The 15011-nt window shown below is 38.9% G+C and overlaps 1 protein-coding gene across 1 annotated transcript in view; it reads right to left on the bottom strand.

The window, feature by feature from the left end:
* Anxa10 (annexin A10) overlaps positions 1-15011 on the bottom strand; it is a 57145-nt gene that overhangs the window by 28445 nt on the left and 13689 nt on the right. The window contains exons 4-5 of the mRNA XM_076553834.1: positions 14843-14924; positions 10009-10103 (exon numbers count right to left, since the gene is read on the bottom strand). Of these exons, the coding sequence (XP_076409949.1) occupies positions 10009-10103; positions 14843-14924 (177 nt within the window). The remainder of the gene's footprint in view (positions 1-10008; positions 10104-14842; positions 14925-15011) is intronic.

Genomic DNA, 15011 nt, shown 5'->3' with positions numbered 1-15011 from the left:
CTCTGTAAGCCCTGGCGGGGCCATCATTGTCTTTCTTCTACAGTAACAGAGCAGCCATCTGATGAGCTTTCCTTCTCTGCTTACTTCCTATATTCTCTTTAAAAATCTGATGATAATGTTCTGAAAAAACACAGTTCAGAAAAATCATTCTTCTGCCTTAAAGGTTCCCCCACGTGGAAGTAAACATCATCATTCTTCTACATGGTTTACGGTTTGTCTCTGAAGAAAGTGGGCACTGGGTATGTTTATTGCACATAAATAAAAGTGTAAATTCTTTCCAGGCTTTACAAGATTCATGGCGCATTGTGATTGCTTCTTGGCCTTCACTGCTCTTCTCCTGGCTCCCAATTGGTCTACTCTAGCTATGGTGCTCTTCTCCAGGCTCCCAGTTGGTCTACTCTAGCTATGGTGCTCTTCTCCAGGCTCCCAGTTGGTCTACTCTAGCTATGGTGGTCTTCTCCTGGCTCCCAGTTGGTCTACTCTAGCTATGGTGGTCTTCTCCCTGCTCCCAGTTGGTCTACTCTAGCTATGGTGGTCTTCTCCGGGCTTTATTTTGGTCTACTCTAGCTATGGTGGTCTTCTCCTGGCTCCCAGTTGGTCTACTCTAGCTATGGTGGTCTTCTCTGGGCTTTCAGTTGGTATACTCTAGCTATGGTGGTCTTCTCCGGGCTCCCAGTTGGTCTACTTAGCTATGGTGGTCTTCTCCTGGCTCCCAGTTGGTCTACTCTAGCTATGGTGGTCTTCTCTCTGCTTCTGGAACAGCCGATCTGCTCTAGCATCTGGCTTTGACCTTCATTCCTCCTTTCACGTTCTTTCTCAGTGTATCCTCAGCCCTCAGCCTCCTCTGAAAAACTCACAAAGCCACTTAGTCAGGCAGGCCCCCAGCACTCCGCACATATCTCATCTAGCTTTGACTTTATTCCACAGTACCTACTGTCTTCAAACTGACTTATTTTTACCAAGTCATGGTCCTTCTCACCGAGGCATGGCATGGCTCCGTCATGGCAGAGATTTGACCTGCTCTATTCATGGCTCTTTCATCAGCCCACGGAGCCGTGCCGTCTAACTACTAAGTATTTATAAAATAAGAACAAAGAGAGCAAATGAATGGATAGGGCAACATGTAATTCAACCATGATTTGTTTGTAGTCATTCTTGGCAGTTTGAAAATAAACAAGGAAAGCAATCTCTGCTTCCAGCAGTCTCTCCCATGAGTGGAGGGTGCAGAAATCAGTGTAATAACCAGGGCACAGTGCACAGCAGGGCGAGGCCTATCAAGGTGGGAAAAGCATGCTATTATCAGGGCACCAGGAAGGAGACTGTGCCTTCAGCTGTGAAGATAAATATTGGATTGTATGTTTAAATAAGTATACTTTGAAAGTTCAAAGAGGAACATTCAAATTGGCTTCCTAATTAGAGCCTTAAATTCTCACTTGGAGTTACATAAATAACTTCTCAGGTGCAACCTTTGGAGTGTGACTTTCCCCCAGCTTCCTTGCCTCTGATTTCCTCTTTTCTCAAGCCTTGCCCCGAAGCAGGCTCTGCCGGAATCACAGCTTGGCCTTCCATTAAGCTAATGAGTACTTGCTTTTCAAATTGAGCTGTTCTGTGCCACCTCCGAACCGGGTCTGACCACTCTGATTAAATTAAAAGTAAAACAACAGTTTCTCATCCGTGATTTCTCTTAGTCTCATCTTCTAATGGGTGGAATGGGGTCAGAGGTGGGAATATGACATATTCCTTGTTTGGATAGACTCAGATAGAACTCTTTAATATGCTTTTCAGAAAAAAAAGGCCTATTATTGAAATACTCAAAAAGCGAGCACATAGAGTGAAAATCAGAATCTGCCTTAATTCTGCTCACTGTGTGACCTCTGTGCAAACACACAATTGTGTTTCATTACAAAGACACTTGGGAAAGTTGTTGTGCTACTTTGCTGCAGTAAGAGAATGTTCTTCCAAACAGCACCCCCACAGATACTGTCATATTTTATTTAAGGCCTTGGTTTTTAATGGAGGCATGGGTTGCCTTTTTTGTCTGATGAGAATGATGACTGTTCTTCTAGAGTAACACAGCACACTGGAGTTGGAACAGTTTGGATCTTGAATGTTTCTCAGAGGCTCACACATTAAATGCTTGGTCCCGAGTGTACCTCTGTTGGGAGGGGATGGAATCTTTGTGAGGACCTGTGGGAGTTTCTTAAGTCATTGGGGGCATGAGGGTGGAGAGACACCAGTCCTTTCCCTTCCCTTCCCTTCCCTTCCCTTCCCTTCCCTTCCCTTCCCTTCCCTTCCCTTCCCTTCCCTTCCCTTCCCTTCCCTTCCCTTCCCTTCCCTTCCCTTCCCTTCCCTTCCCTTCCCTTCCCTCCCCTCCTCTCCCCTCCTCTCCCCTCCCCTCTCTTTCCTCCCTTCTTCTCCCCCCCTCTCCCTTTCCTTCCCAGCTGTGAGATGAGCAATTCTGCTCTGTCACATTCTTTCATCACAATGCTATGGCAGCTCACCAAAGGTCCAAAATCAACAGGTTCACTTGCTAATGCATGAGACCTTCCAAAAATTTGGGCCACTATAAATATTTTCTCTTTATATGTTGTCTCAGACACTTTGTTATAGTGACAGAAAACTGACTAATCCAAAAGGTGTCTCTCTCAATACAAATATAAATATAACAAGCATTCTTTAGAAAGAATTTGCCAGCAATGGAGAGAGGAACATTTGAAGAAAAAAACCTATTGGAAAAATGGGAAGTAGAAGATAAGGAAATAGGCTGACTTTCAAGGTGATCTTAAAAATGCCTGAGGGAAAGCAGGTATTAGTTCTTAAAATTATTTGTTTTGGATATTAATGTGAAATGTTGGACAGCACATGCAGATAGGAAAATACTTATTGGGTCCTTTGACATAGGTAGCTAAGCCATGTAGAACTGGACTATTGTTATCCAGGGGCATAACCAATGCTGTCCTTATAGTTCTGGTGATTGGGTTTGCCACTTTGATGAATTAACCTTGCTACTCACATTTGAGCTATTACGCTGATTGATTTGGCTTAATGCTTGAAAATTATAAATTGTGGGTTTTGTTGGGTCTGTAACTGTTGAAATTATTGTGCCTTCTGCTATTACCTTTGATATCATTCTTGCAGCTATCTGGAGTCTAGCCAGTAATTTAGACTGCATCCCCCACATTACACCATTGTCCCCGAGGTCTGCCAGCACACTGTATATCATAAAACACATCTCATCATCAGCTAGGTATCTACTGAGGTCCTCAAAATTTCACATCTCAAGGTTTCTGTCGCTAGTCAATCTTGTGACTTCTGTTAAATCTGACATGATTTTTCTGCAGAAAAAAGTCAGCTCACAGGGCATTGCCCTGTACACCTGGCCAACTATATTCCTTTTTGGAGCTACCCACAGCTACAAATGTTCAAGTCACAGTGCTGCTATTTTAGGTCTGTTTCCAGTCACACATTAGCCTGGTCCTTGAGACTAATCCATGTTGTATTTTAGGTTTTCTGGACTGACCATGTTATGTGTTTGTTTGTAGTGGTTTTTTTTTTTTTTTTTTTTTTTTTTTTTTTTTTTTTACAAAAGCATGCCAAAAATAGAGTAGAATCCAAATATTTCATAGACCTGCAGTGTTCTCCACCAGCTATGTGCTCTTAATTGATCAACCTAGTAAGAATTTTGACTCTGTTTCCCTTCTTTCCTTTTGATGTGCTCAGCTCAGTAGAACATTTGGTCCCCAGCTACAGCAGTGCAAGGGAAAAGTATCATCTCCTTCCAGTCTCCCCTTGACAATGCTCATAACGAGGGGGAGCAAGGTTATGCAGATTCACACTTCATATTACATATCCCAACAGTGCCATTCCTGAGCCTGACGTTCACTTTTTTTCTTCTTGCTGACCCCTGGGCACAATGTTTGGCCTACACTTTTATTCTTACTGGTAGCCTAGCCTACCCAAGGTGGGCACAAGGATTCTAATGTGATTCTGCTTTACCTACTTACACTCTCTCAGGATTCTTGTAGTCTTGGACTATGTAAGAATAATTTCTATTCTGTTGAATATACTCTCTCTTTGTAGGACATATTGGCTTTATGGAATATTCTAAAATGACCTTGTCCCTCTCACATTTAACAATTCCAAATAATAGTCCTAATTATATGTTGGAGATAATACAACAAAAGATAAAGTTAAAGCTACTGAAATGGAAGTTGACAGGTTTCTGTTGGTAAAGCAGGAACAATAGCCTTGCTACCTTGAACAGGGTTGGACTACAGTATCTTGACCTTGGAAAGCATTCACAGTGGCAATAGCTAAGATTATTACAGATGATAGGCCCACCTTAGACTTTCTTCTTATGGCCAAGGTGAAAACAATTTCATATCTAATACAACATACTGAATGACCCAGATTAGAATTCAAGCCAAATACAGAGTCAGTGTTAAATTTGAAAGGAAGAACACTTGGAATTTTCAGATTTATCCCTGATGACATGTGGAATTGTTAGCTCATTGGCTCTAGGACTCAGTGAAGGTACTGTTAGATATAATATGCCATCTTACTTTCTGTGTTGTGCAAAGTCCTGTTTATAGGAGCTTTAATGAAGATTAAGACAAATTGATAATCTGTCAGATTTTGTTGTTCTGAGTAGTCAGAATGGATTACATTTGGTACAATCATAACATGTATCAGTTGTTGTCAGAGTTGCATAGAAATTGGGGTTAAAGCAGGGAAGTGGCAGTCCTCTCACAGTCTCATATTTATAAATATTATGAACAGTGAGGCACTGGCAGCCCTTCCTTTTGTCCTGCTTCTCTAAGGATGTTTACATAATATAATACCATGAAGACAGAGGTAAGATCTCCCTAAAGAGTAAAGGTAGTCATGCATTCTGCCCATTTTAAAGACTTTTGTTTTCTGAATTCCTTTTTTTCTTGGCTACAATGCAACCCACCACATGAGAGCATCTTCATATAGTTCAAGGAACTACTACAAACAGCTGAGACATGTGTAGTGGGTAGCCATTCCAGCTTTGATCTGGAAGTTCCAACCCCCATTGAGGTTTTGGTAACTGTCACGCCTACAAGGCGGGGCCAAGAGAGGACCCTGAAGACCTGAGATTGGTTGGGCCAGCTCTCTTGGTTCCTGGACCCTGGACACTGGAGGTAGATCTAGCAGAGTTCTCCAGAGAACAGAGACAGACTGCACCACACCTTTCCCAGACCCTGTTACCTATCCATTCACTTGCAAGTTACCCCACAAAATAAACCTCCCTTTTAACTACATGGAGTGGCCTTAATTATTTCACCAATAGACATGTTTGTCCGTTACTAATGATAGCACTGAAATTTCTTTTGTCTTTCACTCAAGAGTCTTCTGTACCAACATCCATGTCATCTTGGTTGATTAATTTGCTGTCTTGTAAATAAGTTAAAAATTATTACATCTTTTGTAGTCCTTAGTGCATATCTATAAAATATGTAGATATATAATTTAATTATATACATCTCTATATAATTACAATTATAAAAATAATCATCTTATATAAAATATAACCATGTATTTAAATAAAACATTTTCAATCTATTAGCATAATCTCAAGAAATCACTAGTATAAATAAACAAATGCCTACATATCAATATAAAAGTGCAAAATGCTGAAAGAAAAACACATACAGGATGCAAAGTGCTAACAGCAAAGAAGCAACATCTTGTCTATAGTAGAAACATGTAAAGATACCCACCATTACACTTGATCAGGGAAAAAAGGTAAGTTAAAACTGCAGAGAGCTTTCGGTTCCACCTGTATCACGGACTGGTTAAAGCTGCAGTGAGGATTCAGTTACATCTGTACTATAAAATGATTAACACTGCAATGAGATTTCAGTTATACCTGTATGACAGACTGGTTAACACTGCAGTGAGCTTTCAGTTACACCCTTAATGATGAACTGGTTATACTGCAGAAGCTTCATATCATCCAGTGTTGCTGATAACTTAAGAGGAACAGGAATCATAATGCATGTGGGTAGAAGTGTGAATTTACAGAATGCCTTATGTAGAGATCAACTTGAAGCATAGTGGGGCCACTTTTAATGCAGGAATGACTGTATGGTCAGTTTTTCACTCTTTCTTTCCCTCTCCTCTTGTTCCTCCTTTCTGCCTTAGTAGATACTGTTTAAGTCATTCCAAATAGAAATAATTTAAATAAGAAAAGTGCAGAAGTGGTTTTCTGAATTTGTGGAACTTTGATTTTTTTAGAAATTAGAAATTATTTTTCTTATCTGTTAACTTTCCAGTTTTATCAGAAGGATTATTTAACTCATCTTAATTATTATTAGTTATTTATAAAATATTTATATGTGATAAACTATATAATGAAGCTCAGTCTTTGGGCTAAAACTATATCTATTGCCCCTTTTCAAACTAGAAGTGAGGTCTGAAGGAGAAAGAACTCTTCTTATAGGAAGGAGGTCCATGTATAAAGTAGATCAGATAATTTCTAGAAAACTACTTCCTAGCTATATTACTCTGTAGGTATTGATATTTTAACCATGGAGCTCAGAGACAAAAGGGGAAAGTGTATTTGAGAACAAGGTGAGTTTGAAGAAATGAACTCTTCATAATTCACATCTATGTATGTAGTACCAATGGAACTAGACAGCTTGGGCTGCCATAGCCACAGGCCTAAATATTAGAGCTTCTGTCTCAGGATGTGGGGGCATAAAGTCCAAAATCTTGGTGTGCAGGTTTGGTTTCTACTGAGGTCCATTGCCCTGGCATGTAACCAGCTACCTCCTATTCATCATACACACAACCTTGGTCTCTCTTTCTATTACGAATGGAGTCCTATTGGACTAAGGATCTACCTTTTTTTTTTTTTTTAAAATCTCAACATCCTTAGAAGTCTATTTCCAGATATAATCACACTGAGAGGTAGGGTGCTGACATATGCATTTTAGGGACCATGATTCAGTCAATACTGTCAACCATTTCAATGAGACTGTGGTGGGTGATCTGTATAGACTGGTGAATAAAATATTCTTTCCTTTCTGGAGATTTATTTCAGAGGGAGGTGACATGTCATGAATAAGAATGGGTTGATATATTAAGATGGTAATTGTTGTGGACACACCCATACAAGAACAGGAGAGGGAGTTATGAGTACTAGTATATACCTTGGGGCGGGTGACCTTGTCAAATATATTAAACTTGCTGGAGTAGTTGACATTGAAGAAAACCATGAAGAATGTGGGGTATTCACTGTCTTTGACAATTCTGGTGCATTCTTAGTTGAGAACAAAGGGCATTAAGGAGAGGCTGTGGAAGGCACAGTTTAGTCACATGATTTTGTTCTGGGCATGCACAAAATTACACAACCAATGCTGTGCTTAAATGATCGATAGAAATCAACACATTTCAGAGCTGACCATTCCTGTTACAGCTGAAAACTGGGAACAGGAATTGCTTTTAATGCTTCAGTTTTCTCTTTGAGAAAACATTGTCTGGTTGTCACACTTGTCATGAATGGGCAAATTTCTCCCCATCTCTTGGGTCCTGTTGCATTGTTAACAGCCCAACACTTGCTTTGGTGGGAAAGACCAGTGGGTAATCTCATTCTTTATTCTGACAACTATGCCAAACATAATTTTCTAGGCTGGCTTATACTCTAAATGAAGAACTTCTTCTATATTAGACCTTGGACTAAGTTCTAGAGGGAAGGTACAAAATAACCCAGTCTCTATTTTTTTTAGATGTTACAGTGAACTTGGTAAGACATAAATACAAAGCAATAGCCAGTAGCTTTATATAATGTGCAGAGACCCCGGGGACTCAAGCAGGAAGCACCTAGTTTAGAGCAGAGAGCCCATGGTGAGATGGACAGCTTTTCAGGAGCACCCAATGTCTGATTGCAACTTATGGGAGGAGCTTAGCTATGAGATCACTGCCACTCAACAGACATTGATCAAAAAGTCTTGGTGTTAAGCAAACATTATGCTCTGGCAGAACAAAAGTTATTCACATTAGCACACTGGTAATGAGGAAGAGATACAAACAAGTTCGTGGGTTAGGTTCTACTGGATTTGAGGAGTGGGTGTCCGGTGTCTGGAAGTTTTATGGGCACAGTCATTGTAATGAAAACCGAGGCTCCTGAAGACAGATGAAGCAGCATGATGAAAGATGAGGAGTCAGGCAGGAGTGCTGTGGAAACTACAGGTGTTTCCTGGAGGATACATTAATGGTATATGATAGAGAGCAAGAGTGAGAAAAGAAGAGGGAGAGGAAGAGGAAAGGAGACAGGGAGAAGGGGGGAGAAAGGAAGAGCATAATGAAGATGCAAAATAAAAGTGAAGTAAGAAAGGCTTCCAATACCATGAGAAAGGATTCAGGCTTGTGCCATGTACACCTAGATATTTATGATGGAGAGTAGTAGAATAAATGTTACAAGAATTTTAGGTTTTGCTTCATTTTGGATTGAGGTTGAATAGTGGACTGGTCTAGGCACAGAAGGGAGGTGGAGGAGAGACTAGAGGTTTGGTAGAAGGAACCAATTAGAATTAGAATTAATCTGGGCAGAAAACCATGATGATCTAAGTCAAGAATATGTAGTGGAGGGTAAGAGAAGAATGTGAGGGGAAGATAAATGGCAGGGCTTGACATATGACGGAATGACAATGGTACTTCTGAGGTGACAGACAAGCCAGGATCTGTGTTGCCCTACTTCTTCAGCAATTTAGTGATCAGTCATGACATGCCAATTGTCCAGCAAAAGAACAGGGTAAACAACTCTAAGATCTTAGAGAAGAAGGTTTCACTCCAGTGCAAGTTATTTTTCCAATGGGTTTTAATTTCCTTGCGTCTAAGGAACTCATGTCTTATTTTAACCTGCTTTGTCATGACTTTGCAGTACCCAATACGTAGAAGTTCTTTGGCCTAAATTAACTTGTCATATGAAAAGCTAGGTTGTAGGTATACCTTTGGATTAAAAAAAAATGTTCCCTAGAAGTACCATCACTTACAGTCCTGTGCACATTTAGATCATCTTAGATTAACAACTGTACTATTTCGATTATGTTTACATTTTATTTGCAAGAAAGTTATTCCTAGGAGCACATGCTGAGGTAACCATTTCTTGTGGAAAAAAGGTATACTGTCTCCTCCTTTGGCTTAATTCAACATATCTCACCCCTCACAGAGCTTTCTGGATCATTAACCATTCTAAAACTCAGGGCTACCTTTTGTTGTGAGTGTTATGGTTGTTCAAAGGCTGAGCTTTAGAGACAGAGTCAATTTATATGGACTAACTCTGCAGAGAAAGTTTTATGAGAGTGTTTCATCGATAATGTGCAGTTGACAAAGTAATTGCTATTTCAGGCCCCTTTGGCCTGAAGAGTTTTTGTTCTGAATCTGTGGTTTAAATGCATAACAAAAGCAAAGACTCCTTAATGGTACTTGCTTTGAAATTAGAATGTGATTACTTTAAAACATGGATAGTTTTATTGCCTTAAACTATTTTTAAACTGCCATTCGTTTTTTAATGGTCTCCATCACTGCATGCTGCAGAGAAGAAAAGGTGGAAGAAAATTCATATTGGCTCAGAGCTGGATGAGGACCTGCAGAGAACTGGAGGAAAAGATATTATTTTTTGACCCTGGTGATCATTAGTTCTCTCTATGCCTCCCCTAAAGCTCCATATAGGCGTTCCCAGCTCAACACTTAGAGCCTAATTGGACCAAGTGGGATAAAAGGTTACCCAGCTCCTCATTTGGGGCAAGCTCTATGAATTGGAAAAGCACAGGTAGACACTGTGTGAATATACCTCATACATATATACATTTCATGATATGCTCCTATTCCCTGAAACATGTAAGAACAAGACAGACCGTTTTTAACTAACATGGAGTTCAGAAATGTGAGACTGAGGAAAATAATAGGTCCATTTCTCTGAGAAGGGTGTTGGTGCTCAGGCACCTGCCCTAGCAATGGGTCAAGGTGGAGAAGCCTTACCCTGCCATACATGCTCTGGTAGGCCCCAGCGATCATCTGCCGCTGTGCATTGCTGCGTTGCGTTAGGATGTCGATCAGCATGTCCTTGTTGCAGTCTAGGAAGGAATCATAACAGAAAATTCAGGAAGTTCTTTGACAGTAGCTAGGAAGACTCCACCTTTTATGGATTAATCATAACTAACCAATGGGAAAGTGTTATCTCTGCTAGTATTTTACCTTTAAATACAATTGGATAGCAATGCTTGCTGAATTCTTGTCTCTCTCTCTCTCTCTCTCTCTCTCTCTCTCTCTCTCTCTCTTTCTCTCTGCAATTAGTACTACTTATATACATTGCACCCCTTCCATCTAAAATCCCATTAGAAACATTGGAAAATAAGGAAAATTTAGCTTTTCTTCAGCTATCTAGTCTACCCTCCTGAAAGAGAGCCTCCCTGACTTTCAGGCTCACGAATATTAATTGAGCGCCACATCCTTCCCATGGTACAGTCAAGTACATGGTTCATAATGAACACATGTTCTGAAAACAGGGCTGCTTTCGCAGGACCCACAGAAGAAAGGGGAATAACCTAGAAGGAAATAATGAAATGACAAGGTGTCAGCATACTTCAGTTGGGTGAAGTGAGACTATCATCAGACTTTGGATGGAACATGGCCTCTCACCCATCACCTAGGCCATCTTCCTGTGTTGTGCATCCTCTAATTATTCATATCACAGTATTACATTATCACATCACATCACAACATTCATAGCAGTCTATATAATGATTGCTTTTTTATTATGTTGTATTTCAGAGTAGAGTGACTAAAATAACTTCTGCACCAGCTTGACTAAAATGTAAACAGATTAATTTCTATCTAAAGCCTCATGAACTCTTTTTTCTTAGGGTATTTTTCTTAAAAAACTTAGAAGTATAAATGCCTTCTTTGCTATCTATTTGTCTATCTCTATCTATCTATCTATCTATCTATCTATCTATCTATCTATCTATCTATCTATCTATCTATCCATCCATCCATCTTTTTTACAAGAAAATAGAAAGATGGATAATTAAGAAAAAGATAGGAGACTGTAAAGATACTTACAAATAACAAATAGAAGATTTTTTCAATGATTTTCACTGTGTTCTTATAATCAGAATATTTATTGAGTTACTATACTCATCTGTTTTTGTTGCTCTGTTGAGATTACACACAAACTATCTCTCTGATTTACTTTGCGTTTATTAGTTTTTATAGCAGTTTTTGTTCACTTTTTATGAGACATCGTATAATAATTTTAAATGGATCTCAAAATTTTATTAAAGTGTGTTAATTAAAATACAGAAACAAAATACTGATAAAGAAATGAAAGAGAGCCCATTACTCATTGACTTCATTAAAAGGATAATAAAGAAACATTTTAAATAACTCTATGTTACAAATTTTAATTGTCTAGATAAATGGATCAGTTCCTTCAAAGATATTATGTGCTCAAACTTATACAAGAAAACTGACACTCTGAATAGATGTATAGCTATAAAAGAAATTGAATCAATGATTAATAGTCTGTCAGAATAAAAGTATTAATATTAGATGTTTTAATAATTAATCTGACAAATTTAAAAAAAGAAATACCAGTTGTCTACAATCTCTTCCACATAATTGAAATGTTCTGAGGCCAATCAGTATTACTCTAATGTTCGAACAAGAGACAGACATTACAGGTAAACTCCTCAACAAAATCCTTCATGAACAAAGATGCCACCCCCCCCTCCAAAAAAACCCTAGAAAACTGAATACAACAGTGTGTATGAAGAATTATTCATTAGACAATCAGTGTAATCTATGTCATTAACAGTTTAAAGAAGCAAATTCATATGACTATAAGGAAAGATGTAGAAAAGGCATTTGACAAAATGCATTGTTGTGGGATATTTTGGTTGCATGCACTCTGACACTCCACAGACTGACAATAAAATTTACTGTGAGTCAGAGGGTGGAGCTAGCTACCAGCTGACCAAAATTGGCCATAGAGCTTTTAGAAGACCAAGGAAGTATAGAGAGACGTAGAAAGCAGTATGGAGGGGCTTAGGAGATTCTTGGATCTTTTGGATTAAGAAAGGAGAGAGAGAGAGAGAAGGCTACTGGTCACTTCTCTGCCACTTCTCTGATCGAGCAGGTATTTACCCAATACTGATGTCTGAGTTTTTAATTGATAAAATAATAATTAGATAAACACTTCAATGAAACAAAAGTTCTAACCAAAGTATGAATCAAAAGAAGCTTCTTCAGTTTGAAAAAGCTCTGCAAAATCTATTGATTATTATAATGATGAGAAAGGTCCTTCAGCTGAGTTGGAGTATTTCAAAACAGATAACTTTTGACTTATGTACCCCTTTGTTAAGTTTGAAGGATATAGGTTAAGAATGGTTTCAGTTTTCTGGTGTCACATGCAGATTTGGAAAATATACATGCTTACGGATTATAAAAACAAAAACAAAAACCCAGGCTGAGCAAAGTGGCCCAGCATAGGCCCCAGGTTCCAAAAAGCCAGCCCATGCACAAAGGACAGGTCCTGGTCCCACTGCCTGAGGGCCTCCCAAACAATTCAAGCTAATCGACTGTCTCACTTATCCAGAAGGCCTGATCCAGTTCCATGGGGGCTCCTCAGCTATTAGTTCATAGTTCATGTGTTTCCACTAGTTTGCCTATTTGTCCCTGTGCTTTTTCCAATCATGGTCTCAACATCTCTCGCTCATGCAATCCCTCTTCTCTCTTGCTGATTGGAGCTCAGCCTGGGAGGAGGGGACTGGACCTGCCTGGACTGAATCTACCAGGCTGAGCTGAATTCCCAGGGGGATGTCCTTGCCCTGGAGGAGATGGGAATGGGGGGTGGGTTGGGGGGAGGGCGGGGCAGGGGAGCAGGATGAGGGAGGACAGGGGAATCTGTGGCTGATATGTAAAATTTAATTATAAAATTAAAAAAAAATACACAGTGGAAAATTCATACCAAAGGTGGTGAACACAATAAATAAATAAATAAATAAATAAATAAATAAATAAATAAATAAATAAATACCCAGTGGAAAACTTAAAAAAAAAAACAGAAAAATCAACAATGACAACAAAAACAGCTTTTCTGAGAATGTAAATCTAGGTAAGTAGCTACTAATGATGATGAGTTGAGAATCTGATGGTAATTATCAGGAGACACATGTCTAAGAAGTGCTTCCTTTTAGGTTGAATAAGTACATATTTAAGCATCTTTCTACAATTTTTGCTAAAATTGTTTGTTTTCACATGCTTTAGAGTCCATTTTTGTTTATTTTCAGAGCTATATGCTTAAGAATATCTGGACAAAACATTGATATTTGTCTTTTCCAATGGCACTTGACCAAAGTCAGCAAAATTGCAGACCCTTAATACATTCTTGTTCTTGAATGCTTCCCCAGATACTGTGCCAACCAACTCCAAACACTCTAAAATATGTCAGCCTAAATCCCACAAGCAAAACATTGTGACATTCAAAATTAATCTGTGATAGGAAAGTTGAAATTGGAGAAAATAATTTATTTATTCATTATTATTATTATTATTATTTTGTGTGTGTGTGACCAAATTGCTCTGCACTTCAGTTTTAAAGGAAAAAAATCACAGTTCAGAATTCTGAAGAAAAACTTATTTTGTCTCTGTAGTTTTTCTTGTGACCATTGATGTTTTAAAAGGCATGAAATAATTGCCAACTCCTAAAGCCGAATTCAGGAAACATATTTAATACTCCATTATTTTCCTATGTGTGATATACTATTCATGACTGAAACATAAAGATATGCAGGTGTATAGTGTACATTCATGTAAATGAGAGAGGGAGAGAGACAGAGACACACACAGAGACAGAGAGATAGAGACAGAGAGGAGAGACAGAGATAGAGTCACAGTGAGAGGAGAGATTCTGTAAAGCAAGTAACCATGTTCTGAAGTTAAGAGTTTGCTTTCTTGTGTATAGGTTTAATTTTTTCTGTAACTATTCCTTTTATATTGTCTGTGTTTATCTTCCTGCTCATTTAGAAGTGTTTTAGAAGTGGGTTTTGTCCAAGGAAAATACATGAATATTTAACCGTTTTACATCGAACCCTAAAGATTGAAGAATTAAGAACAAGCTAACTATTTTCCTCCCTTTTTCTTGTAAATTCCTTTCCTAAACTCTGATCTTATCAGATGAACATCAGTTTCTTAAGCCAAATACCCCAAGCTAGGAACTCACAGGCCAGTCTGCCGGTGCATTGGACAGGCAGAAGGCAAATGATTATTAAGGAGGAAGGGGCTAGGAAGAAAGATGCCCTGGATGGCACAGTTGGTAGAGGCTGGGGTGTTCAGGGAAAGATGCAAAGAAGATGTTCATTTGGAGAATTTAGGTTAAAAACAGACCAGAGAAAGAATAGCATCCCAGGCAAGAAGTACATTGGAACAATTTATGAGGTGTGAACAAACAGAGCCATCTGGGAGAGGAGGATGCTAGATTTGGCCGAAAGAGTTAGTAGCAACAGAAATAGGCTAGAAAGAAAACAAGTGCAGAGGTCAGGGGGATGCATTACTTCCGATTACATTTACTGCTTTGGAATTTTACCCGAGAGTCCACAGTGAGGCATTTGAGGGCATGAAGACATGAGGAATTCATTTCGGGATTTCAGATTACACAAACTGCAATTTCTCTTTAGCATCATAGTATTCTATTATTTTCTTCTCCTTCTATGCTGTTGTGTCTGTCTTCTATTTATTTTGCACTCTTGATATCATGTTACCTCGTCGTAGAGAAGGACAATGCAATAACCAAAACAGCAATTACCAAGCTTACCAAATCCCTGGAGTGCTCCTCCTAGCATTTGCGCATCCATCACAGGATTGAAATTTGGAGCTGGGAAGATGGTTCCTTGGACCTGGTGGGAAAAGTCATAAGAGATTGTATTAATTTAATGAAAAGTTGCAACAAAATTTTCTATATAAATCCCTACAGAAATGTATTC

The sequence above is a fragment of the Peromyscus maniculatus genome, chromosome 17, assembly GCF_049852395.1.
Source record: "Peromyscus maniculatus bairdii isolate BWxNUB_F1_BW_parent chromosome 17, HU_Pman_BW_mat_3.1, whole genome shotgun sequence".
Classification (NCBI taxonomy): domain Eukaryota; kingdom Metazoa; phylum Chordata; class Mammalia; order Rodentia; family Cricetidae; genus Peromyscus; species Peromyscus maniculatus.
The sequence above is the reverse complement of the archived record's forward strand: the minus strand, read 5'-3'. Positions and strand labels throughout refer to the sequence as shown.